At 46.8% G+C, this 26,310-nt stretch overlaps 3 protein-coding genes across 8 annotated transcripts; 2 read left to right on the plus strand and 1 right to left on the minus strand.

Moving 5' to 3' along the window:
- Positions 1 to 163: 163 nt before the first annotated feature.
- Positions 164 to 6,741, plus strand: LOC115580954 (chromatin target of PRMT1 protein-like). Of its 6 annotated transcripts, none has more exons than XM_030415705.1 (8): positions 164 to 316; positions 1,064 to 1,212; positions 1,364 to 1,502; positions 1,582 to 1,750; positions 4,374 to 4,433; positions 4,613 to 4,672; positions 5,481 to 5,540; positions 6,249 to 6,741. In XM_030415705.1, the coding sequence occupies exons 2-8, from the start codon at positions 1,124 to 1,126 to the stop codon at positions 6,494 to 6,496; spliced, it is 825 nt and encodes a 274-aa protein (XP_030271565.1). In that variant the 5' UTR covers positions 164 to 316; positions 1,064 to 1,123; the 3' UTR covers positions 6,497 to 6,741. The 6 variants fall into 6 exon arrangements, with proteins under 6 accessions (XP_030271565.1, XP_030271562.1, XP_030271567.1 ...); XM_030415702.1 differs by having other exon boundaries at positions 168 to 316; positions 1,123 to 1,212; XM_030415706.1 differs by lacking the exon at positions 164 to 316 and adding an exon at positions 339 to 648.
- Positions 6,742 to 15,999: 9,258 nt separating this feature from the next.
- On the minus strand, positions 16,000 to 19,891 carry LOC115582225 (uncharacterized). The gene is made up of 5 exons (XM_030418042.1): positions 19,870 to 19,891; positions 19,478 to 19,780; positions 17,650 to 17,733; positions 17,139 to 17,536; positions 16,000 to 17,056 (listed from the first exon to the last, which is right to left on the minus strand). The coding sequence occupies exons 1-5, from the start codon at positions 19,889 to 19,891 to the stop codon at positions 16,094 to 16,096; spliced, it is 1,770 nt and encodes a 589-aa protein (XP_030273902.1). The 3' UTR covers positions 16,000 to 16,093.
- Positions 19,892 to 21,518: 1,627 nt separating this feature from the next.
- LOC115581192 (CD82 antigen) lies at positions 21,519 to 26,087 on the plus strand. The gene is made up of 8 exons (XM_030416097.1): positions 21,519 to 21,761; positions 22,011 to 22,089; positions 22,455 to 22,567; positions 22,715 to 22,789; positions 24,866 to 24,964; positions 25,051 to 25,251; positions 25,428 to 25,511; positions 25,630 to 26,087. Exons 1-8 carry the CDS (start codon positions 21,696 to 21,698, stop codon positions 25,876 to 25,878), a joined length of 966 nt encoding a protein of 321 aa, XP_030271957.1. The 5' UTR covers positions 21,519 to 21,695; the 3' UTR covers positions 25,879 to 26,087.
- Positions 26,088 to 26,310: the final 223 nt, after the last annotated feature.

Consider the following 26,310-nt stretch of genomic DNA (forward strand, 5'->3'; position numbering starts at 1 on the left):
GTCTTACTTCACCATCCAACCTGACACTAACTTCACCCTCCAACCTGACACTAACTTCACCCTCCAACCTGAGTCTTATTTCACCCTCCAACCTGAGTCTTACTTCACCATCCAACTTGACACTAACTTCACCCTCCAACCTGACACTAATTTCACCATCCAACCTGACACTAACTTCACCCTCCAACCTGAGACTAACTTCACTTCAGTGCGTCATAATAAGAGTGGATTAAAAAAACATTTTCAGTGTTTTTCCCTGAATTCATCTTTTTCAGTCTGAACTGAGGGTTCACGTGAGTGACAGGTGGCTCATGAGGTGAGTGACAGGTGATAGTGACGTCACTAGAATTATGGGGTTGCAAAGTTAGCTAACATTAGCTTGTTTAAGGTCGCATTTGTTAGTGCTGCAGCTTTTGGTAGATTGAGGCTCACTAGCTACAATTTATTTAAACATTAAAGCTGTAAAGTTAATTTGGGACGTTGCTGGAACAGTTTAATGTTGAGAAACATCTGGAAACATCACAGAGGAACCGAGCTGCGTGACATCAACTCAACACAAGGGCAGCTAGCTGATTAGCATCGCGGTCAGTTAGCTACTGAGCTCACCCGAGCCCGCGGAAGGTAACAGGTGTCTGCTTCACAGCAAAGGTAAACTGCGACCTCACATCTGGAGTTCACCTTCAGCAGCTGTTGACTTCTACTGAAAACTGACCGCCACAGATTAAAGACTAAAGCTAAAGCTAATGCTAATGCTAGCTGTAAAATCAAAGCGTGCCTGACGTCATGTCGAGACAACAGCAGCGAATCCCGTTTGACATCCTGTGAAACGTTAATGTTTCTGGGCTGGAGACTCAATGAAAAGTCGCACAGGCTCAAGTTTGAGGGTCGTGATTCTTTGTGCTCGTTGTTCTGATTCGGCTCTGATTTCGAACCGCAGAGAAGAACCACGAGTTCACTTACAACGTGATCTCTGCAGATTGTAACGCGGCGTGATCGGCGCGAAAGTTAACTGCTGCTGCTGTGTGTGTGTGCGTGTGTGTGTGTGTGTGTGTGTGGTAATCAGCTCGCAGGTGAACCGGTTCGTTTCAGCTGAGTTCCTCTTACCTGTGTTGTGTTGAGCAGAATGAGTCAGATGAGCAGCAGACTGATGGGTCCATCAGAACCAGGCCCCTTATACCTCAGAGGTTCCTCCACACTTTCTCTTAATGAGCGGTGAGTCACACATTTCATCTGCATCATTAATCCGGATCAATCGATTGATCAGTGTTTTGCTGTGAGTCATCACGACTGATGATTGGACTCAGCTGATTCAAACTACATGTTGAATTCTAAGAGAACCTGTCTCTGTGTCGTCCGGCTGCAGCTTCTCTCAGGTGCTGGTGGACCAGCTGACCCAGCCCAGGACGGTGACCTTTGACCCCGTCCAGCTGCAGCGGAGGACGGGGTCAACGCCGCTGGTCCTGCTGCTGAAGGGAGAGGCGTCGCTGCTGCCCGACCTGCAGGTGAGTCACTGAGCTGTGGACCAATGAGGAGCAGCAGCTCGGCCCACACTGACCCGGTGAACCTTGTGACCCGATGCAGACTCGTGACCCGTCTGTGAGGATGAAGCAGCGCGTGAAGAGGAGGAGCGTGTGGACCAGACTGGGCTGGCAGAAGGTGACTCGCCGCCGCTCGGCCTCTGGACCTCGAGGCTTCTGGAGCTTCAGGAACAAATACAGATGGAGAGCAAGGTTCTGCTCCACCTGCAGCAGTGAGTAGCTCACCTGAAACCTCAGCAGGGCCCAGTCAGACAGTGTGACATCACACACCTGCTGTCTCCATCAGGTGTGTGACGTAACACACCTGATGGAGACAGCAGGTGCTAAAGTTTATCATCTCAGTGAGCATATAACATATCTATTACACCTGTAGTTAAACCTGGACCTTCAGTTACACACAAAAAACAAGTGGTTCTATATAGAACCATTTGAGAGGGTTATTTTAAGGGAACCCTTGGGGCTCTTTGTGGCTAGACAAAATGGTTCTATATAGAACCATTTAAAGGTTCAGTCAATATCCCAAACTTTTTATTTTCCTTACTGCCACTTTTTTGTTAAATGATTCTGCAGAATTACCATGATATGAAGTTAATTTACTACTACTACTTTAAATAAAATAACCAACAACCTTTAATATTTAAAACTTAAATAACATACAGTCAGCTCTTTGCCACTACCAGCCTACTGCAGAGTGAAGAAAAAGAAAAGACGGAGATGGTTTCAGATTGACTGTATTGAACATCAAAAAATAGTTGCACCATATAAAAACATTACAATACACAATATAAATGGTAGGCTACATTACTTTACAGTGATAGTGGGGCAAAATCACATAACAGCTGCTGAAATAGATTGTTCTATCATTTCAGCTTACATTCCTCGGGCCCTATAAAATCTGTTTTAGTTTTTCCTAAATTCCGTTTTTTCTGTTTTAATTTTGGGAATCCAGTTTTTTTTTTTAACTTTTACTCTTATTTTACTACTAAAACAGTGTTTCTTTAATGTAAATGACAAGATGTACACAAATTAAATAGAAATTACCTTAAATTTATTGAGGAACACATTTCCTCAGTACTGTACCGTAGAGTACACTAAAGTGCATCAAAAACATCTCATTTCATCATGTCTTCATACAGTAGTATATTTTGTGTTTTTATGGGTTTTATTGAATAAAAACATGGTCAGCTCTCAGGCAGATCCAGTTAATGTTTGCATACCAAAATTGTTCTGAAAATTTAAGTTGTTAATATTAAAAAAATTTGCAAAGATGAGCAACAAAATGAGAAATTACACCTGTGACGTTTTGTCAATAACATACTAACCAGCTAGCAGTGAGCACAGCAGCCCTCCCCCGTCCTCTGAGCTCCCAGCCCAGGCAGAGTCAGCTAACGGGGCTAGCTAGCTAACAGCAGCTACTGTTAGCAGCAGTTAACAGTCACTCTGGTGATATGCTGGTAATATGAATCGGACAGGTGGCTAACTCTCACGCATTACAACTTTAATTATGATTTCTCAGGTCTGCTTCTTTGCAAAACAACAGTTCACCTGACACATACAAGTCGTTCAGGAACTGCTCGGCTCTGTTCTGAGGGGTTAATGTCGAGTCTCTCAGTTTTTTCACCAACGAAGACGGAGCCGTGAGCGGCCGCCTCGCCATGCTTACATTGTTTTGACCATATACATAATATACGTATATTATTTCTATGGTTTTGACGGGGTGGGGACTTGTTGTGCCACTCAGATTTGCTTCCCTCCGTGCAGTTTTCATCAGACATACGTTCCTCTTCCACACGAAAACAGCATTTCAGTGAAATTATGTCAAATTCCGCGATATTCCGCGTTTCACAATAGATTCCGTTTTAATCGGCCAATTCCGCGATTCCATCCGTGATTCCGTGATCGCACACAGTAATGAAAATATATTAGCACCACGCAAACATTGGTTTGAAAAGTGGGGGGACACATAAAAGTGGGGGTCTGATTTGAATACCATTTTATACATTTCTGCATGCTTTTAATCATATTCCCAGTTACTTAAAAGCAACACATCATGATGAACATGCTATCATGCTTAGTTTTACATTCTGTCAGTAAATACACATGAAAAAAAACTTCCTCTCTACATATTTAACTTACAAACCTACTGATCATCACATGCTGTGGGATATAAGTTATACTTTAAAAAATAGGACTGATAGATCTATAGCACACAGCACGTCAATCACGTTAACTTCTTACCTTCATAATGATGAACATGAATCACCTGATCCTTTATACAGAGCCTGTAACCACCTGCAGCTCCGTGCTGCTCCCTGCCTCCTCCTCCGTCTGTCTCAGGCACCAGCTAGCTCACATCAAGGTAACAGTTAACTGGACAGGACGTTATTCTGATCAGTGACTACAGCATTTTCATCAGCCAACTCACGTCTCCTTTCTTCCTTTAAAAGAAAAGCATCCCATTTTGCTGTTGACGACGCTTCATTTTTTCATCACAAAACTCTAGGACAACGTTACCACTCTAATGCTGCGATCTAGAAAAGTTGGAGGTCGGAATTTCCCAGTTGAAATGTATGATTTCCGACCGCCAGTCGTTCCAGGTGCACAGCATTGACCATAGTTGCGTGACGTCAGACATCTGATTCTCCGTGAAGTCAGGGTAGATGGATTTGGCCTGAGATTACAAGTAGGAAGTCCGACTTTGAGTGGCATTCCAGTGAACTTTTTCTAGTAGAAGGTCGGAAATTCTGACCTCCGACATTGTCTGGAACGCAGCATCATTACTAGGGGTGTAACAATACCTGTAATCGGACCTCTACCTGTGTGTTTCCTCTACAGGACGAGGGAACCTGTGCAGTGATCTCGGTCAGCAACGCCTCCTGAAGAACAGGACTGCAGGTGAGTTGTAGTTCAGGTGTGATGAAGACAGCTGAGCAGTAAACAACTGGACCTGTAGTTGCACCTGGACCTGTAGTTACACCTGGACCTGTAGTTACACCTGGACCTGTAATAACACCTGGACCTGTAGTAACACCTGGATCTGTAATCGGACCTCTACCTGTGTGTTTCCTCTACAGGACGAGGGAACCTGTGCAGTGATCTCGGTCAGCAACGCCTCCTGAAGAACAGGACTGCAGGTGAGTTGTAGTTCAGGTGTGATGAAGACAGCTGAGCGGTAAACAACTGGACCTGTAGTTACACCTGGACCTGTAGTAACACCTGGACCTGTAGTTACACCTGGACCTGTAGTAACACCTGGACCTGTAGTTACACCTGGACCTGTAGTAACACCTGGACCTGTAGTTACACCTGGACCTGTAATAACACCTGGACCTGTAGTAACACCTGGACCTGTAGTTACACCTGGACCTGTAGTAACACCTGGACCTGTAGTAACACCTGGACCTGTAATAACACCTGGACCTGTAGTAACACCTGGACCTGTAATAACACCTGGACCTGTAGTAACACCTGGACCTGTAATAACACCTGGACCTGTAATAACACCTGGACCTGTAGTAACACCTGGACCTGTAATAACACCTGGACCTGTAGTAACACCTGGACCTGTAATAACACCTGGACCTGTAGTAACACCTGGACCTGTAATAACACCTGGACCTGTAGTTACACCTGGACCTGTAGTAACACCTGGACCTGTAGTTACACCTGGACCTGTAGTAACACCTGGACCTGTAGTTACACCTGGACCTGTAATAACACCTGGACCTGTAGTAACACCTGGACCTGTAATAACACCTGGACCTGTAGTAACACCTGGACCTGTAATACACCTGGACCTGTAGTTACACCTGGACCTGTAGTTACACCTGGACCTGTAGTTACACCTGGACCTGTAATAACACCTGGACCTGTAGTAACACCTGGACCTGTAGTAACACCTGGATCTGTAATCGAACCTCTACCTGTGTGTTTCCTCTACAGGACGAGGGAACCTGTGCAGTGATCTCGGTCAGCAATGCCTCCTGAAGAACAGGACTGCAGGTGAGTTGTTGTTCAGGTGTGATGAAGACAGCTGAGCAGTAAACACACTCAGACAGCTGATAAGGGACCTCACACTCACCTGTGGAACACCTGATGGAAACACGAAACAATCAAATCACTTTCTCTCATCAAACATCCAGTCAGAGTTTGTTTCCTGTCATCTTCCTGTTTGTTTCCTGTTATCTTCCTGTTTGTTTCCTGTCATCTTCCTGTTTGTTTCCTGTTATCTTCCTGTTTGTTTCCTGTTATCTTCCTGTTTGTTTCCTGTTATCTTCCTGTTTGTTTCCTGTTATCTTCCTGTTTGTTTCCTGTCATCTTCCTGTTTGTTTCCTGTCATCTTCCTGTTTGTTTCCTGTCATCTTCCTGTTTGTCTCCTGTCATCTTCTTGTTTGTCTCCTGTTATCTTCCTGTTTGTTTCCTGTCATCTTCCTGTTTGTCTCCTGTCATCTTCTTGTTTGTTTCCTGTTATCTTCCTGTTTGTTTCCTGTTATCTTCCTGTTTGTTTCCTGTTATCTTCCTGTTTGTTTCCTGTTATCTTCCTGTTTGTCTCCTGTTATCTTCCTGTTTGTTTCCTGTTATCTTCCTGTTTGTTTCCTGTTATCTTCCTGTTTGTTTCCTGTTATCTTCCTGTTTGTTTCCTGTTATCTTCCTGTTTGTTTTCTCTTATCTTCCTGTTTGTTTCCTGTTATCTTCCTGTTTGTCCTGCAGGACGAACACAGCTCGGTGTGCACCTGCAGAGGGGCGGGGCTGCTGCCTCCAGGGGGCGTGTCCGGAGTAAAGCTGATGTACCAACGAAGAAGCAGCTGGATGCTCAGCTGGATCAGTACATGTCCGCGTCCAGGAGCCGGCTGGACAGACAGCTGGACGACTACATGTCCCTGAGTAAGAGCCGTCTGGACGCTCAGCTGGACGAGTACATGTCGATGGCGGGACAGACGGACCTGCTGTGGGACTGATGGACTGAGGGGGGTTGTGATTGTTTGGTGCTGTCAGGTAGAGCAGCTGTGACTTTAGTTTGTGTCTCAGGTGAGCTCAGCAGGAAGTTGTTGGTTTGATCAGACATGTTGTAGTTTTCTGTTGTCGTCTCTGAGCCGTGTGTCCTTCACTGACCTCTCGTTTCAGTCGTCTGTTTGTGTTCCTGAGGCTCCATTTTGTTCCAAACATTTCAAAAATATTTCAATAAAAGACTTTACCTGCTGAGTCCCCGTGTCCTCCAGCCGTCCTCCCTGTGTCCTCCCCGTGTCCTCCAGCCATCCTCCCTGTGTCCTCCCTGTGTCCTCCCCGTGTCCTCCAGCCATCCTCCCTGTGTCCTCCCTGTGTCCTCCCCGTGTCCTCCAGCCGTCCTCCCTGTGTCCTCCCCGTGTCCTCCCTGTGTCCTCCCCGTGTCCTCCAGCCGTCCTCCCTGTGTCCTCCCCGTGTCCTCCAGCCATCCTCCCTGTGTCCTCCAGCCGTCCTCTCTGTGTCCTCCAGCCGTCCTCCCTGTGTCCTCCCTGTGTCCTCCAGCCGTCCTTCCTGTGTCCTCCAGCTGTCCTCCCTGTGTCCTCCAGCCGTCCTCCCTGTGTCCTCCCCGTGTCCTCCAGCCGTCCTTCCTGTGTCCTCCAGCCGTCCTTCCTGTGTCCTCCCCGTGTCCTCCAGCCGTCCTCCCTGTGTCCTCCAGCCGTCCTCCCTGTGTCCTCCCCGTGTCCTCCAGCCGTCCTCCCTGTGTCCTCCAGCCGTCCTCTCTGTGTCCTCCAGCCGTCCTCCCTGTGTCCTCCAGCCATCCTCCCTGTGTCCTCCCCGTGTCCTCCCTGTGTCCTCCCCGTGTCCTCCAGCCGTCCTCCCTGTGTCCTCCAGCCATCCTCCCTGTGTCCTCCCCGTGTCCTCCAGCCGTCCTTCCTGTGTCCTCCAGCCGTCCTTCCTGTGTCCTCCCCGTGTCCTCCAGCCGTCCTCCCTGTGTCCTCCAGCCGTCCTCCCTGTGTCCTCCCCGTGTCCTCCAGCCGTCCTCCCTGTGTCCTCCAGCCGTCCTCTCTGTGTCCTCCAGCCGTCCTCCCTGTGTCCTCCAGCCATCCTCCCTGTGTCCTCCCCGTGTCCTCCCTGTGTCCTCCCCGTGTCCTCCAGCCGTCCTCCCTGTGTCCTCCAGCCATCCTCCCTGTGTCCTCCCCGTGTCCTCCCTGTGTCCTCCCCGTGTCCTCCAGCCATCCTCCCTGTGTCCTCCAGCCGTCCTCTCTGTGTCCTCCAGCCGTCCTCCCTGTGTCCTCCCTGTGTCCTCCAGCCGTCCTTCCTGTGTCCTCCAGCTGTCCTCCCTGTGTCCTCCAGCCGTCCTCCCTGTGTCCTCCCCGTGTCCTCCAGCCGTCCTTCCTGTGTCCTCCAGCCGTCCTTCCTGTGTCCTCCCCGTGTCCTCCAGCCGTCCTCCCTGTGTCCTCCAGCCGTCCTCCCTGTGTCCTCCCCGTGTCCTCCAGCCGTCCTCCCTGTGTCCTCCAGCCGTCCTCTCTGTGTCCTCCAGCCGTCCTCCCTGTGTCCTCCAGCCGTCCTCCCTGTGTCCTCCCCGTGTCCTCCAGCCGTCCTCCCTGTGTCCTCCCTGTGTCCTCCCTGTGTCCTCCAGCTGTCTTCCAGCCATCCTCCCTGTGTCCTCCCTGTGTCCTCCAGCTGTCCTCCAGCTGTCTTCCAGCCGTCCTCCCTGTGTCCTCCCTGTGTCCTCCAGCTGTCTTCCAGCCATCCTCCCTGTGTCCTCCCTGTGTCCTCCAGCCGTCCTCTCTGTGTCCTCCAGCCGTCCTCCCTGTGTCCTCCAGCTGTCCTCCAGCTGTCTTCCAGCCGTCCTCCCTGTGTCCTCCCTGTGTCCTCCAGCTGTCCTCCAGCTGTCTTCCAGCCGTCCTCCCTGTGTCCTCCCTGTGTCCTCCAGCTGTCCTCCAGCTGTCTTCCAGCCGTCCTCCCTGTGTCCTCCAGCTGTCCTCCAGCTGTCCTCCAGCTGTCTTCCAGCCGTCCTCCCTGTGTCCTCCCTGTGTCCTCCAGCTGTCTTCCAGCCGTCCTCCCTGTGTCCTCCCTGTGTCCTCCCTGTGTCCTCCCTGTGTCCTCCAGCCGTCCTCCCTGTGTCCTCCCTGTGTCCTCCAGCCGTCCTCCCTGTGTCCTCCAGCTGTCCTCCAGCCGTCCTCCCTGTGTCCTCCAGCCGTCCTCCCTGTGTCCTCCAGCCGTCCTCTCTGTGTCCTCCAGCCGTCCTCACACTGGCAGCATTGTAACATAACCGTGCGCCCCGTGACTATCTTTGAGTGGGCATGCACTTCTGACAAACTAAATGATCAACAAGTGAAATAATGAATGATCCACTTTGAGCTCCGACACACTCGATCACACTTCTCAGACAAAATCCAACACAAAATTAATCTGCTTCAAACCTGAAGAAGAATAAAAACCAGAGTTCAAAATGAATTCAACAGATTTTATTAGAAAAATAAAACGTGGAAAATGTTTCAGCCTCTGCAGCTTCATTATGAAGAGACTCAGTGGAGTTAAAGGAACTGTTCACCCAAAAATACAACCTATGAAGTGTTGAAGTCCACAGAACAGTTCTGGAGCTTCACAGTAAAACAGAGTTGCAGCATTCTGCTGAACAACTGAAGCAGCTGAGACTTGATTTAAACATCAGATGTCTCCATCAGCTCGTCTGCTGTGATCTCAGTCTGCAGGTGAGAACACATCACTAACTGATCTCAGACCAGATTTACACCTTCAGTAACATGAAGGCTTCACTGGAGCTGCTGAGCTAACAGTGTTAGCATCAGGTAGCTCTGCCGAGCTAACGGTGTTAGCATCGGGTAGCTCTGCCGAGCTAACGGTGTTAGCATCGGGCAGCTCTGCCGAGCTAACGGTGTTAGCATCGGGCAGCTCTGCCGAGCTAACGGTGTTAGCATCAGGTAGCCCTGCCGAGCTAACAGTGTTAGCATCAGGTAGCTCTGCCGAGCTAACAGTGTTAGCATCAGGTAGCTCTGCCGAGCTAACGGTGTTAGGGGATCCTGCACCAATTCTCCGCACCCGCCTCTGTGTGAAAGTTTCAGATGGACATTAAATAATGTCTGTTCACTTCAGTTGTTCAGCAAAATGCTGCAGCGCTCTGTAACTGAACCCGAATTTCACCAGCGTGGAAACGATGAGTGAGGTTCATGTTTGAGTGAACTGTTCCTTTAAACTCTGAGGGATGATGATAATGATGATGATGATGATGATGATAATCATGTGATCAGGTGTGATGATGATCACAAACACCTGAAGAAGAAGTTACACCTGGAGCCCGGCTGACAGTCACAGAGCTGAACGAAGCGACGACCTTTCACCGAGCAGGAAGGCCTGACACGCACACACACACACGCACACACACACACACGCACACACACACACACACATCACACACACACACACTCACTCACACAGGCACACACACACACACACACACACACACACACAGATTAGAGGCGTGGCCACAGGTTGTGTGTTACTGCAGTAGGAGGAGCTACATGAATTAAGTGTTCATGATTTGCTCTCACCTTTCTGCAGGTGATCTTTGGCTCCACCCCCCATCAGGTCCAGATCTGATGGACGGCCAATCCAAGCAGGAGCACCGGGCTCAGCGGACCAACCCCTGCAGCCTGAGACGGGTCGGACAGAAATCAGAACGAGAAGCATTAAAGGGACAGTTCACATAAACTCCTGTGTTAAAGAGTTCTGGAGCTTCGAAGTGGAACAGAGTCGCAGCGTTCTGCTGAACAACAGAACAGTTCTGTGGACCGTGAAACCAAACCTGAGGTCAACAGTTTTGGTTGAACTGTTTCTGATCAGTCGACATTTTTGTCCCTAATGTGACTCTGTAGAGACGAAGCTTTTTTGTTTTTTTGTTTTTTTATTATTATTTTATTCCGAATATGCAAATACAACATGGCTTCCTGATTGCTATTTAACAAATTATTTGCACAACATAATATAGAAATGAAGATTTTGAGGAAGCAAAATAATAATGATAAAAAATAAAATAAATGACATATTCGAAAAGGAGTGAGAAGAAGCATAGCTTGTTAGCTCTCTTTGTCTTTGTCTAAATGAAATTAATATATATATCTACATACACATACACACCCACATATACATGCATATATATATATATACATACACACATATATACACATAAATACACACACACTCTGCCTCTAATCACCATGCCACATCAATTAATAAATGATAATCACCAATACTCATTAATGACCATTATCCATTGTACCTGCTAAATAACATGTGTTTGTACATTTTCTTGAACTGGTTGATATTTGGACTTTGCTTGAGTTCCTCATTTAGGTCGTTCCGTAGCAGAAATAGATATACAGAAACCTTTCAAGGTTGTTCGTCTGTTTAATCTTTTGAAGTTATGTTCCTCTCTTAATTGATAACCTCCCTCCCCATTTCTAAATAAATGTTGTATATTTTCTGGTAATTGTCTGTTTTTTGCCTTGTACATGATAGTTGCTGTTTGGTAAGATACATTGTCAGTGAATTTCAGTAGTTTTGATTGTATAAAAAGTGGATTTGTATGTTCCAAGTAGCTGACCTTGTGAATAGTCCTTATCCCTCTTCGCTGCAGGATAGTAAGTGACCGTAATGAAGTTTTGTAAGTGTTTCCCCAAACCTCAGCGCAGTAATGTATATATGGCAGGACCAGTCAACAGTACAGTGTGCGAAGAGAATTATGATCCAGTAATTGTTTTGCTTTGTGTTTGACTGCAATGCTTCTTGAAACTTTGGACTGAACATGTTTGATGTGTAGTTTCCAACTCAGTCTGTTCACACTAGATGTGTGTGAAACAAAGCGTCAGTGTTCACAGGATGTTTCTCAGTGAGTCACAGAAGAACAGGAACACTTCTGACTTTGTTCTGTTCGGGACAGTGAAGGTTCACTGATGCACCGTGACCAGACGGACCAATCAGACCGCAGGACTGTGTCGGGACAGACCGATGATGTCACTTTGTCGAGCCCAGAGGTCTATTCACGACGAGGTCGAAGGTCGCCGAGCTGCTTCTCCTTTTGTTTTGCTGCGTCAACACGTCTTCACACAAACGTCATCATGTTTTAATCTTTATCATTTTAATTATTTTAATAACATCTGATTCTGTTCCCGCCGTGTAACGTGAGGTCACATGACACGTTCACTTATATCATTTAAGATAAACTCTCACCTGGTTCTTGTCTTCAGCCTCGTTGATCCCGGTTGAGACTTCATAATGTTCTGTCACTACAAGACACAAACACTCGGGTCAGAACCTCACATACTGACAACTCAGTGCTGATGCTACATGACGCCGCCGCGCTGACCGAAGTAATAGTCGAAGGTGGCGTTGTAGTCGTAGTCGGGTGTCGTCTCTGCTGAGTAGTCGTAGAGCGCAGTGGTCGTCTCTTCTTCATGACTTTCTGCCGTCGAACCTGAAACAACATCAGACTCAGAGGTGGCTAACAGTTCCCTATGATTCTAGTGTTTGTGCTAAGCTAGGCTAACAGTTCCCTCTGTTTCTAGTGATTGTGCTAAGCTAGGCTAACAGTTCCCTCTGATTCTAGTGTTTGTGCTAAGCTAGGCTAACAGTTCCCTCTGATTCTAGTGTTTGTGCTAAGCTAGGCTAACAGTTCCCTCTGTTTCTAGTGTTTGTGCTAAGCTAGGCTAACAGTTCCCTCTGTTTCTAGTGATTGTGCTAAGCTAGGCTAACAGTTCCCTCTGTTTCTAGTGATTGTGCTAAGCTAGGCTAAGAGTTCCCTCTTTTTCTAGTGATTGTGCTAAGCTAGGCTAACAGTTCCCTCTGTTTCTAGTGATTGTGCTAAGCTAGGCTAACAGTTCCCTCTGTTTCTAGTGATTGTGCTAAGCTAGGCTAACAGTTCCCTCTGATTCTAGTGATTGTGCTAAGCTAGGCTCACAGTTCCCTCTGTTTCTAGTGATTGTGCTAAGCTAGGCTAACAGTTCCCTCTGATTCTAGTGATTGTGCTAAGCTAGGCTCACAGTTCCCTCTGATTCTAGTGATTGTGCTAAGCTAGGCTCACAGTTCCCTCTGTTTCTAGTGATTGTGCTAAGCTAGGCTCACAGTTCCCTCTGATTCTAGAGATTGTGCTAAGCTAGGCTCACAGTTCCCTCTGATTCTAGTGATTGTGCTAAGCTAGGCTCACAGTTCCCTCTGATTCTAGTGATTATGCTAAGCTAGGCTAACAGTTCCCTCTGATTCTAGTGATTGTGCTAAGCTAGGCTAACAGTTCCCTCTGATTCTAGTGATTGTGCTAAGCTAGGCTCACAGTTCCCTCTGATTCTAGTGATTGTGCTAAGCTAGGCTCACAGTTCCCTTTGATTCTAGTGATTGTGCTAAGCTAGGCTAACAGTTCCCTCTGATTCTAGTGATTGTGCTAAGCTAGGCTCACAGTTCCCTCTGTTTCTAGTGATTGTGCTAAGCTAGGCTAACAGTTCCCTCTGATTCTAGTGATTGTGCTAAGCTAGGCTCACAGTTCCCTCTGATTCTAGTGATTGTGCTAAGCTAGGCTCACAGTTCCCTCTGATTCTAGTGATTGTGCTAAGCTAGGCTCACAGTTCCCTCTGATTCTAGTGATTGTGCTAAGCTAGGCTAACAGTTCCCTCTGATTCTAGTGATTGTGCTAAGCTAGGCTAACAGTTCCCTCTGATTCTAGTGATTGTGCTAAGCTAGGCTCACAGTTCCCTCTGATTCTAGTGATTGTGCTAAGCTAGGCTCACAGTTCCCTTTGATTCTAGTGATTGTGCTAAGCTAGGCTAACAGTTCCCTCTGATTCTAGTGATTGTGCTAAGCTAGGCTAACAGTTCCCTCTGATTCTAGTGATTGTGCTAAGCTAGGCTAACAGTTCCCTCTGATTCTAGTGATTGTGCTAAGCTAGGCTTACAGTTCCCTCTGATTCTAGTGATTGTGCTAAGCTAGGCTAACAGTTCCCTCTGTTTCTAGTGATTGTGCTAAGCTAGGCTAACAGTTCCCTCTGATTCTAGTGTTTGTGCTAAGCTAGGCTAACAGTTCCCTCTGATTCTAGTGATTGTGCTAAGCTAGGCCAAACAACATACAAAACTCAATTTACAAATCTGCAGATATTACTTAATTCCTGCTTATTGAAATGAAACAACACATGTTTTAAAACATTTTGATGTTTTGGTGAATTTGTCTTCCGTGTTTCACCCGAACGTGTCTCATAGATCAGCAGCGACCGCTGACTGATGCAAGGTAACTAAGTACATTCACTCAAGTACACATGTAGATGGTTCGTCTGTTTGCTGTCAGCTGAGGTTTCAGGCTCGGTCCTGTCAGACCGGGTCAAGCTGTGATGTCATCAGCTGTGATGTCATCAGCTGCAGAATAACTTCATATAAGACAGTTTAATACCTGAGTTTCATTTTAGTTGATCCTCGTTTTGTACTCATTAAAACATGTTTATAGGAAACAATGCTGAAACCTGAGACACACACACACACACACATAGTAACAAACCATGATTGGACCTGTGGGATTTTGGTAACTTGATCTACTTCCTTTGCTGTTAAGAACGAGGCTGCGTTCAGGACGTTCAGGACGGTTTTAAACCGCCAATAAAAGTCAGTTTGAGCGTTTCAGGACTGCGGACGGAGAAACATGGAAAAACTTTGGGAATAAAGAGGTCAGAGGTCAGACTGTGAAGGTGAACTCTGTTAGAAAAGTCCAAAACCCAAAAAGCAAGCAACAAAAGACGTCAAAGAAAAGTATGAAGATAAAACTAAAGAGAAAATACAAAAACTGAGGACGAACCAGAAACCTGCAACAGGATGACAACACAGGAAGTGACTCAGTGATAGACCACAGGTGAGCAGGACCAGAGGTGTGGACCACAGGTGAGCAGGACAACAGACACAAACAGGAAGTGGAAAGCAAAACAGGACACATGAGGAGATATTTACCAAAATAAAACAGGAAACAACTCAAGCAAAAAACCCAAATCAGGACTTCAAGTTGAGTCTTAATATTTTTACTGCCGTGTAGAAAGTCTTTAAAAAAGCTGCACCTGTATTAATGATGTGATAAGTTAAGTTCAGTAATCTATAATTATTAATAAGCACTTCCTTCTGAAGAAACTCTGAAAACAAGTTTGTAATTATAAAAAGTGTAATTCTAACAGTGAGATGAGACCGATTGTCAGGTGAGCGAACGCTTCCCGTCAGCTCGTCTGACACGTTTGGCTCCAACTCGCCCGTTCAGACAAAAAGAGAAACTGATCCTGGAGCTGCTGTGAGTCAGAACACAGACGTGCTGAGACTCGCCTGCAGTCTGAACTCTGCTGCAGGTTCAGCTTCACTGTTTAACTTTTAACACATTGGTTTTACTTCGTTCATCTCCAGAGAATCAGCAGCAACTGGAGCAACCAGAACCATCAGAACACCGCAGCTCATATCTAACTGTGGACCTGAGTTCTGTGACTGATTCCTGTGTTTTCAGACTCATTTACACTCAAACAGCTGATCGGGTGTCGACATGTTGGACCGACCCGATGTTATCAGCTCGCTTCATTAAACTCCCTGAACTCTGAATCGGGTCTGAGACGAGACAGGAAGTCCGCTCGTCTCAACATGTTGGACTGTTGATGCAATGCAGCTCGGCTGGATCCGTTCAGACAGAACACGAGGATTCATGAGTGTGAAAGAAGATGGACGGTTTCCTGTTTGTTCAGATCCAAAACATCACGATCCATCAGAACCTCCAACACTGGTTCAGTCACAAGAACACACCGGAGAGAACCAGATGCTAACAGTTTCCCTGATCCCAGTCTTTGTGCTAAGCTAGGCTAACAGTTTCCCTGATCCCAGTCTTTGTGCTAAGCTAGGCTAACAGTTTCCCTGATCCCAGTCTTTGTGCTAAGCTAGGCTAACAGTTTCCCCTGATCCCAGTCTTTGTGCTAAGCTAGGCTAACAGTTTCCCCTGCTCCCAGTCTTTGTGCTAAGCTAGGCTAACAGTTTCCCCTGATCCCAGTCTTTGTGCTAAGCTAGTCTATGATTTGTATCATCGACTTGTATAAACTGTCTCACACTGAGAGAAGAAGACGAGTGAACAGGTGAAACACTCTGAACAGGTTCTGTTCACAGGTTTTGTCTTGATTTGAAAATTCAGTTTTAACTGAATTAGACGACCTCAGCTCGGTTCTGCTTCTCACTGAGTCCAAGAAAACCAAGTTCCAGAACAAATAAAGACGTTTCAGTTTGTACTTTCAGAAACAGAACAGGACAGAACAGAACAGAACCAGATGATCTGACAGCAGCAGAACATGGTGTCAGTCAGACTCGGACTCAGTGATCCAACTTTTTACATTTCCTCAACAGTCTGATGACCCGGCAGCTTCCAGAGGTTCTCCCACAGAGACGACGCAGTGTCAGTGATCATCAGCATGTTGTTGGTCTGTGACGTCTGATCCGACACTTCTGTGGTTCAGAAACAGAACCTTTGATGATGGTGATGGAGAACACTGCAGAACAGCTCACTGCAAATCTGACCGTGTTCAACGTCTACAGAATCCTAAAATGCTAAAATGGCCAGAGAACCCATTTAGCAACACCTGGAATCTCCACAAAGACCACTAGAACCTCTTCACTAACCACTAGAACCTCTTCACTAACCACTAGAACCTCTTCACAGACCTCTAGAACCTCTTCACTAACCACTAGAACCTCTTCACTAACCTCTAGAACCTCTTCACTAACCACTAGAACCTCTTCACTAACCTCTAGAACCTCTTCACTAACCACTAGAACCTCTTCACTAACCACTAGAACCTCTTCACTAACCACTAGAACCTCTTCACTAACCACTAGAACTTCTTCACTAACAGCTAGAACCTCTTCACTAACCTCTAGAACCTCTTCACAGACCTCTAGAACCTCTTCACTAACCACTAGAACCTCTTCACTAACCACTAGAACCTCTTCACTAACCACTAGAACCTCTTCACAGACCTCTAGAACCTCTTCACTAACCACTAGAACCTCTTCATAGACCACTAGAACCTCTTCACTAACCTCTAGAACCTCTTCACAGACCTCTAGAACCTCTTCACTAACCACTAGAACCTCTTCACTAACCACTAGAACCTCTTCATAGACCACTAGAACCTCTTCACTAACCTCTAGAACCTCTTCACTAACCACTAGAACCTCTTCACTAACCACTAGAACCTCTTCATAGACCACTAGAACCTCTTCACTAACCACTAGAACCTCTTCACTAACCACTAGAACCTCTTCACTAACCACTAGAACTTCTTCACTAACAGCTAGAACCTCTTCACTAACCTCTAGAACCTCTTCACAGACCTCTAGAACCTCTTCACTAACCACTAGAACCTCTTCACTAACCACTAGAACCTCTTCACTAACCACTAGAACCTCTTCACTAACCACTAGAACCTCTTCATAGACCACTAGAACCTCTTCACTAACCTCTAGAACCTCTTCACAGACCTCTAGAACCTCTTCACTAACCACTAGAACCTCTTCACTAACCTCTAGAACCTCTTCATAGACCACTAGAACCTCTTCACTAACCTCTAGAACCTCTTCAGACCTCTAGAACCTCTTCACTAACCACTAGAACTTCTTCACTAACCACTAGAACCTCTTCATAGACCTCTAGAACCTCTTCACTAACCACTAGAACTTCTTCACTAACCACTAGAACCTCTTCACTAACCTCTAGAACCTCTTCACTAACCTCTCGAACCTCTTCACTAACCTCTAGAACCTCTTCACTAACCTCTAGAACCTCTTCACTAACCTCTAGAACCTTTTCACAGACCTCTAGAACCTCTTCACTAACCACTAGAACCTCTTCACTAACCTCTAGAACCTCTTCACTAACCTCTAGAACCTCTTCACTAACCTCTTGAACCTCTTCACTAACCTCTAGAACCTCTTCACTAACCTCTAGAACCTCTTCACTAACCTCTAGAACCTCTTCACTAACCTCTAGAACTTCTTAAATGGACACTAGTACTTCTTCACTGACCACCAGAACCAGAACTAAAGAAAAGTAATGAGTTTCATCTACTGCTGAAAATCCAAACAATCTGCAGTTGGTTCCTCACACAGACACTGAGCAGTCATTCCAACCTGCTGCTGATCGATGGAGTGATCGATTGATTGGTTGTCTGAGTGATTGTTGTCATCAGCTGAGTGTGAGCAGGCACAGAGAGGTCGGAGGTCACTCACCTCCGCAGGACGACATCATCAGGGCGAGCGAGAGAGAGAGAGACAGCAACACGTTCATCCTGGACGAGAGACACACACACACTGACAGGAGAGAGAGCGCGCAGGGGGCGTGGCCTCTCTCTCTCTCACACACACACACACACACACACAGAGTTTAACTCTTCACCAGCAGCGCTGCCGTCTCACAGAACCTGTCAGACAGAACCGAACCAACACAAACACCAAGAACCAGATGAAGTCAGTAAATCTGTGGTGGAAACAATTCTAACATCATCCAACACATGTAGGCAACCATCTGAGGAACCCTAATAGAACCCTGACAGGAGAACCCTAACAGAACCCTGACAGAACCCTAACAGGAGAACCCTAACAGAACCCTGACAGCAGAACCCTAACAGAACCCTGACAGCAGAACCCCTCTGAGAACCCAGTAAATGAGGCTAAGCTAATGTTAGCTGTTAGGCCCACTACAACAAAAAACTAAAGAACTTCTACAACTTTGTCATTCACCTTTAGAACCTGACGAAGAACCTGTAGAACCATTTAAAAGACCTGCTGACCACAAGGTCCACCTAGAGATTTCTAGAACATCTCATGATCATCAGAACCTCCTGCCAAAGAACAGCAGACTAAATGATGCACAGCTGGCTGAGATATGAGAGTAAAGCCCGTCTGGGCTGAACAGGGTTCTTCAACAGATCAGTTGGTGCTGTGATGATGGAGAAGAACAGTGTTGGTTCTGTAGGGTTGTGATGATCCGGTGCAGTACCTTCAGTCTGTTCTGCTCTCAGTCTGCGTGTCGTTCTGATCCGGGAAATCTCATCTCAGACGGATCCTGACACGCTCAGTGTTTGTGTGTCGGGAAAACACGCGAGCTGCTCGAGGCGGAGTCGTCAGGATTCATCCCGACATGTCTTCACACGACCACTGCACCTGGACAGGCCCGGCGCCTGGACAGGCCCGGCACCAGGACAGGCCCGGCGCCTGGACAGGCCCGGCGCCTTGACAGGCCCGGCACGCACCGGGACAGGTCCGGCACCTGGACAGGCCCGGCACTGCTCCGTGACACTGAGCTGAATGGATTCAGCGTTAACCTGAACCTCCATGTTCACACACTTCACACGGCTCAGAAGAACTATAGAAATATGTTCTGCTGACAAACAGGAAGTCAGACTGAGAGAGAAGAACCTGAACATGAAGAAACGTTCTGCCGGTTCTGTCAGCTGCCATCAGAGTCCATGTTCTGTGTGTTCTGTGTGTTCTGTGTGTTCTGTGTGTTCTGTATGTTCTGTGTGTTCTGTATGTTCTGTGTGTTCTGTGTGTTCTGTGTGTTCTGCGTGTTCTGCGTGTTCTGTGTGTTCTGCGTGTTCTGCGTGTTCTGTGTGTTCTGTATGTTCTGTGTGTTTTGTTTGCCTTTATTTGCAGCCTGTCAGCTCAGACTGAGGGTGAAAATCTCTCTCTGACCATTAACACAGATTTACACTCCCAGTGTTCCCAGTGACAACTCCCAGCATGCAGCGGGGCAGCAGAGGCTCAGAGGGGGTTTGATGGATCGACCCGTCAGGAATTCTTGCTGCTGGGAAACACACTGTGTGTGTGTGTGTGTGTGTGTGTGTGTGAGAGAGAGAGAGAGAGTGTGTGTGTGTATATTCCAGGAGTCCTTGAAGATGTTCCAGTAGTCCTTGAAGATATTCCAGGACTCACTGAAGATATTCCAGGGGCCCTTGAAGATGTTCCAGGACTCATTGAAGACATTCCAGGAGTCCTTAAAGATATTCCAGGACTCACTGAAGATATTCCAGGGGTCCTTGAAGATGTTCCAGGACTCCTTGAAGATGTTCCAGGGATCCTTAAAGATGTTCCAGGAGTCCTTGAAGATGTTCCAGGACTCATTGAAGATGTTCCAGGGGTCCCTAAAGATATTCCAGGACTCACTGAAGATATTCCAGGGGTCCTTGAAGATGTTCCAGGAGTTCTTAAAGATATTCCAGGACTCCTTGACGACTCCTTTATAGGGTTCATTAAATATCCCTTGAGAGTATTCAAGGACCTGACTCAAGGAATGTATGAATTATTAGCATGGTTGCTATGGTTACCTGCCACTGAAGGTCTAGACATTTATAGAAGTAACAAACACCTGACAGCCAATCAGACAGCAGGATACTCTATCACTACAGCACTCTCTGCTGTACAGCCCGGTTATGTCACGGTGATGTCATGACGTCATGGTGATGTCATGATGTCGCTGATGTCACGCAGAACAGGCCACTAATTACGACATGTCGTTCGCTGATGTCGCGCTGATGTCATGACATCACGCTGATGTTGTGACATCACGCTGATGTCGTGACATCACGCTGATGTTGTGACATCACGCTGATGTCGTGACATCACGCTGATGTCGTGACATCACGCTGATGTCGTGACATCACGCTGATGTTGTGACATCACGCTGATGTCGTGACATCTGCAGCCTCAGACTGAAACCTTCAAATATCAGAAACTGGTCCGTAGGGACTTGATTTGGGGACTTGAAGGTCGTCAGTTCAAGTCTGACTTGGACCAAAAAAGTACGGCGTGGACTAGTAGATGGAGAATGCTAGTTCACATCCGGGTGCCACATTGCCGAGGCGCCCTTGAGCGAGGCACCGGCCCCCGTCACTCATCTCCTCTACACTGCATGTGTGTGTAATGTGAGTGGAAAAAAGAATTTCCCGTTGCGGGATTTCAAATAGTATATAAACTAGACATAAAAACAACGCTGAGCTCTGATTGGCCCAGGTCAATGTAAAGATGTCAGAGATGAGGCGTTGTCCTGGTAACCACGACAGACCAGACGGTTGAGTCTGATTGGCTGTGTGCCGAGCAGTAACAACACGGAGATGAACGTGGGAGCGAGCTGTGACTCCTGGCCTCACTCTGTAACTCAGGGTCAAAGGTCACAGCGAGCGTTTGTATTTCTCGTTAACGACCCACTCTGAGGACCCTCCAGGGACCCGGTCTGAGGTCCTGACGGAGGTTCTGGGCCTCTGAGTTCTTCCACTCATCCTGTTCATCAGCTGCTGCAAGGCATCATGGGAAGTGTAGCTGATGTACACACACAATGGGCCTCATTCACCAATATCTCCTTAAGAATCTTCTTAGATTCTTCTGTAAGTTGTTCTTAAGAGGTTCCTTAAGAAAGCCCTCCGTCAGATTCATCAACGCGACCGTAAGCCTCAGAATAGTTTGCAGTATATATGCCGTTGCCGGGGGGGGGGGGGGGGGGGGGGGGGGGGGGGGGGGCGGGGTTACTAATGATTGCATGGTTTCCAATTTACTTGATTAATGTTAAATCACTGGCACATTTTATTTATTTTAACATTTAAAATTCTCTGTAAATTACTAAAAATATGAAATGAATAAATAAATATGACAGAATTATCACTGTAATATTGTATTTTATTGAACTGCAACAAGAGAAGAAAACACAACCATGCCAACGTGTCGGCACTGACGTGTGTAGAGTTCTCCTGAGTGTTCGAGTGTTCGTTCTTACCGAAGAATAAATCCTGGATAAGAACAAATTCATGAATGCCACAATCTTCGTAAAATCTTCGTAAGTGGGACTTAGAACAAATTTATTTGTAAGAACAGTTCATGAATGAGGCCCATTGTTTGTGTGTGTGTGTGTGTGTGTGTGTGTGTGCGTGTTTCCATGGAGACGGTCAGATCAGGTTAATGTTTAGAGACAATAAGGAAATGAACTCTGATCTGTTGTGACAGCTGCGACAGGAGCTGAGACATTCTGCTGGGAAACACGACTGAAGAACCTGCTAAACAGAACCAGAACTCACACACACCGGGATCTGAAGCTGGACCTGAAGCTGGACCTGAAGCTGGACCTGAAGCTGGACCTGAAGCTGGACCTGAAGCTGGAGAGATGAAGCTGGATGTGAAGATTCAGCTGCTGCAGTTCGTCTCTCATGTGTTTAACTTCGTCTTCCTGGTGAGGAAACTTTCTCTTCCGTCCTGCAGAAACCAGAACGTCGCCACAAAGTTCAGAAACTAGTGAAGTCAGAAGTCTGAAGAGAAAACAGTCTCATTGAAATACAGGTTTCACAGTGATGCTCGTCCTCTTCTGTCACAGTGAGACAACAGCTGATGTCACAACTGTCTGATGACGATAGGAAGTGAAGTGTGTGTTCTCTGACGACAGACACTGACCTCTGACCCGACCTCTGACCTCTGCCTGCAGGTTCTGGGTCTGAGTGTGGCGGGCTGTGCGGTCTGGATCCTGTTTGACAGAGGGACCCTCCTGACCTTCTTGTCCTCAGGTAATGGCTGCAGTGGTTAACCTAGCTTAGCATAAACACCAGGAGTGGGGGGGAACTGTTGGACACAAACGCAGCCCTGTGATTGGTCCATCTGTTTCACACCACAAACAAACAAACAAACAAACCAGCAGAGTTCACCTGGAACCGCTGTGAGACCACCTGAGACTGACAGCCTCTGTCTCTGGTGGTAAACAAGCAAACGCACCAATCAGGTGAAAGCACCTCAAACAGTTAGCGTGACCCTACAGCTAGTTATGCATTAGCATAACATCTGACTGGTTAGCTTAGAGCTAACTGCACTGAGATAGGTAGCTACATGCTAAAGTCAGTAATGTGTGTGTGTGTGTGTGTGTGTGTGAGTGTAGATGAGCTGCGCACCGTGGGGGTGGGGCTGCTCCTGATTGGAGGAGTGGTGGTGCTGGTCAGTCTCATTGGCTGTGCTGGAGCAAGTGGACAGAACCGACTCCTGCTGCTGGTGGTGAGTGTCAGCCGTAACCTGTGAAGTAACCCCAGTTCTCTGAGCACTGACAGGAAGTGGGGCTGCTTCACATCGTCAAACATGGCGTCTCCTTCAGTGTCGTTAGTTTAATGAAGCTGAGAACTGAACTCTGCTCCGCCTCCTCAGTACCTGGGCCTCCTCATCGTCCTGGTCCTGGGTCAGCTGTTCGTCACCCTGCTGCTGCTCATCAACAGAGACAAGGTGAGGCTTTTATTTTGGAGGGTAGGGAAGTCAGAGACAGGTGAGAAAGCACGAGTAGTGTACAAGACAACATCCGGCTGTGAGGTCATTCCGTTGTGATGATGTCATGGTGTGGTTTGTGTGTATGTTGTGATGATGTCATGGTGTGGTTTGTGTGTATGTTGTGATGATGTCATGGTGTGGTTTGTGTGTATGTTGTGATGATGTCATGGTGTGGTGTGTGTATGTTGTGATGATGTCATGGTGTGGTTTGTGTGTATGTTGTGATGATGTCATGGTGTGGTTTGTGTGTATGTTGTGATGATGTCATGGTGTGGTGTGTGTATGTTGTGATGATGTCATGGTGTGGTGTGTGTATGTTGTGATGATGTCATGGTGTGGTTTGTGTGTATGTTGTGATGATGTCATGGTGTGGTTTGTGTGTATGTTGTGATGATGTCATGGTGTGGTTTGTGTGTATGTTGTGATGATGTCATGGTGTGTTGTGTGTATTGTGATGATGTCATGGTGTGGTTTGTGTGTATGCTGTGATGATGTCATGGTGTGGTTTGTGTGTATGTTGTGATGATGTCATGGTGTGGTTTGTGTGTATGCTGTGATGATGTCATGGTGTGGTGTGTGTATGCTGTGATGATGTCATGGTGTGGTTTGTGTGTATGTTGTGATGATGTCATGGTGTGGTTGTGTGTATGTTGTGATGATGTCATGGTGTGGTTTGTGTGTATGTTGTGATGATGTCATGGTGTGGTTTGTGTGTATGTTGTGATGATGTCATGGTGTGGTTTGTGTGTATGCTGTGATGATGTCATGGTGTGGTTTGTGTGTATGTTGTGATGATGTCATGGTGTGGTTTGTGTGTATGTTGTGATGATGTCATGGTGTGGTTTGTGTGTATGCTGTGATGATGTCATGGTGTGGTTTGTGTGTATGTGTGATGATGTCATGGTGTGGTGTGTGTATGTTGTGATGATGTCATGGTGTGGTGTGTGTGTATGTTGTGATGATGTCATGGTGTGGTTTGTGTGTATGTTGTGATGATGTCATGGTGTGGTTTGTGTGTATGTTGTGATGATGTCATGGTGTGGTTTGTGTGTATGTTGTGATGATGTCATGGTGTGGTGTGTGTATGTTGTGATGATGTCATGGTGTGGTTTGTGTGTATGTTGTGATGATGTCATGGTGTGGTTTGTGTGTATGTTGTGATGATGTCATGGTGTGGTTGTGTGTATGTTGTGATGATGTCATGGTGTGGTTTGTGTGTATGTTGTGATGATGTCATGGTGTGGTTTGTGTGTATGTTGTGATGATGTCATGGTGTGGTTTGTGTGTATGTTGTGATGATGTCATGGTGTGGTTGTGTGTATGTTGTGATGATGTCATGGTGTGGTTTGTGTGTATGTTGTGATGATGTCATGGTGTGGTTTGTGTGTATGTTGTGATGATGTCATGGTGTGGTTGTGTGTATGTGTGATGATGTCATGGTGTGGTGTGTGTATGTTGTGATGATGTCATGGTGTGGTTTGTGTGTATGTTGTGATGATGTCATGGTGTGGTTTGTGTGTATGTTGTGATGATGTCATGGTGTGTGTTTGTGTGTATGTTGTGATGATGTCATGGTGTGGTTTGTGTATGTTGTGATGATGTCATGGTGTGGTGTGTGTATGCTGTGATGATGTCATGGTGTGGTTTGTGTGTATGTTGTGATGATGTCATGGTGTGGTTTGTGTGTATGTTGTGATGATGTCATGGTGTGGTTTGTGTGTATGCTGTGATGATGTCATGGTGTGGTTTGTGTGTATGCTGTGATGATGTCATGGTGTGGTGTGTGTATGTTGTGATGATGTCATGGTGTGGTTTGTGTGTATGTTGTGATGATGTCATGGTGTGGTTTGTGTGTATGTTGTGATGATGTCATGGTGTGGTTTGTGTGTATGTTGTGATGATGTCATGGTGTGGTTTGTGTGTATGTTGTGATGATGTCATGGTGTGGTTTGTGTGTATGTTGTGATGATGTCGTGCTGTGTTGCTGCAGTGGTTGTCAGTTGTGTGTAACATGTGTTGGTTTGTCGCGATCAGATTGGACAGAGTCTGAATAACACAGTTGATGACATCATCAGTCGGTACGGGCAGAGCGGTAACAGGAGGGACCAGCTGATGGACGACATACAGAACCATGTGAGTGTCCACAGGTGGTTCTGTTCCCGATGAACCCGTATGGACGGACCGTGATAGTGACTGATTGGTTCTGTTCTCTCTCACAGGGCCAGTGCTGTGGCAGAATCGGCCCGTCTGATTGGCTGATGAACTCTTACGTCGACAGTCTGAACCTGACCGGTCCAGATGTTCTTCCTTGTTCCTGTTTCAGACATGTTCTGCAGCCCGGCTTCAACTCCAGCTGGTGCTCCGACCTGCCGACCCTCCCCGACCTGCAGTATGGACGAGGGAACGGATCGTATCAGCAGGTTCTGTGACAGGTCCACACACACACACACACACACACGCACACACACACACACACACACACACCATGTTCAGATGTCAGGATTTATGATGTTTATATGTTCTTCAAGAACTTCATTCTGTTTCATATAGTTTTTATGTTTGTGTGTGTGTGTGTGTGTGTGTGTGTGTGCTGCAGGGCTGTGGGGTGAAGCTCAGTGATTGGCTGCAGGAGAACGCTCTGACCATCGTGGGTATGGACGTGGGTCTCATATTAATCCAGGTCAGAACAGCTGGGACCGTCCTGCTGCATATTATGGGCTGTCGGGAGCTCAGCAGCCTCTCTTCAGCTCCAGGTGTCTCACCTGTCTCTCACCTGTCTCTCACCTGTCTCTCTGCAGCTGCTTCAGTTTGGCGTCATGGTGACCCTGTACCGAGCCTTTGGCAGAAAAGCTGCTTTGAAAAGAACCCGGTCTCTGGTGGAGCCTGACCACGCCCACCTGGACCACGCCCACCTGGACCACGCCCACCTGGACCACGCCCCCGAGGATGACTATGCAGAGCAGAACTACGGTTATGTCGATCATGATGATGGATTGGTAGACTCCGCCCACCCACCATATCACCATGACAACCAGAACTACAGATAGCTTCTCTGGCGGCTGAGGCTGCAATCAGAACCGGACCTCAGGGTTCTGGACTGCAGCTTCAAAATCAAACCTGTAATAAAATCTGTGATTGTGATGAAAAGTTAAATATGAAAATATGAAAATAATAAACACTGAATCGATCAGCTGATGTGAAGAATACAGAAGGTTCAGTATCATGAAATAAAATCAGCCGATTATTGAAACATTCACTCAGTGTCAGTTTTCAGTGTGTTATTCATCGTACAAATGTGGAATTTTATTGTTGAATTTCTCAACATTGGTACAGTGAAAGTGCTTGATATCACGTATAGTTGCAGTCTTAGATGTGTAAAAGTCAAATATACCATCAGTAGCCAGGAAATATTGAGCAATGTGTTTTTACAGCACCTAAATATGGCAAAATATGCAAACTGGAGGCATAAATATGGGACT

The sequence above is a fragment of the Sparus aurata genome, chromosome 5 (genome assembly GCF_900880675.1).
Source record: "Sparus aurata chromosome 5, fSpaAur1.1, whole genome shotgun sequence".
NCBI classification, from domain to species: Eukaryota; Metazoa; Chordata; class Actinopteri; order Spariformes; family Sparidae; genus Sparus; species Sparus aurata.

Bases quoted from the DNA above. Each gene is read 5' to 3' on its own strand.
- LOC115581192 (XM_030416097.1), top strand. From the start codon at position 21,696: ATGAAGCTGGATGTGAAGATTCAGCTGCTGCAGTTCGTCTCTCATGTG. The intron at 24,965-25,050 runs GTGAGTGTCCAC...TCTCTCTCACAG, and splicing joins TGGACGACATACAGAACCAT to GGCCAGTGCTGTGGCAGAAT. The intron at 25,512-25,629 runs GTCAGAACAGCT...GTCTCTCTGCAG, and splicing joins TGGGTCTCATATTAATCCAG to CTGCTTCAGTTTGGCGTCAT.
- LOC115582225 (XM_030418042.1), bottom strand. From the start codon at position 19,891: ATGTCTAGACCTTCAGTGGCAG. The intron at 19,781-19,869 runs GTAACCATAGCA...AACCCTATAAAG, and splicing joins GTCTAGACCTTCAGTGGCAG to GAGTCGTCAAGGAGTCCTGG. The intron at 17,057-17,138 runs GTTCTAGAGGTC...GTTAGTGAAGAG, and splicing joins TTCTAGTGGTTAGTGAAGAG to GTTCTAGTGGTTAGTGAAGA.
- LOC115580954 (XM_030415702.1), top strand. The intron at 1,213-1,363 runs GTGAGTCACACA...GTCCGGCTGCAG, and splicing joins ACACTTTCTCTTAATGAGCG to CTTCTCTCAGGTGCTGGTGG. The intron at 5,541-6,248 runs GTGAGTTGTTGT...TTTGTCCTGCAG, and splicing joins CCTGAAGAACAGGACTGCAG to GACGAACACAGCTCGGTGTG.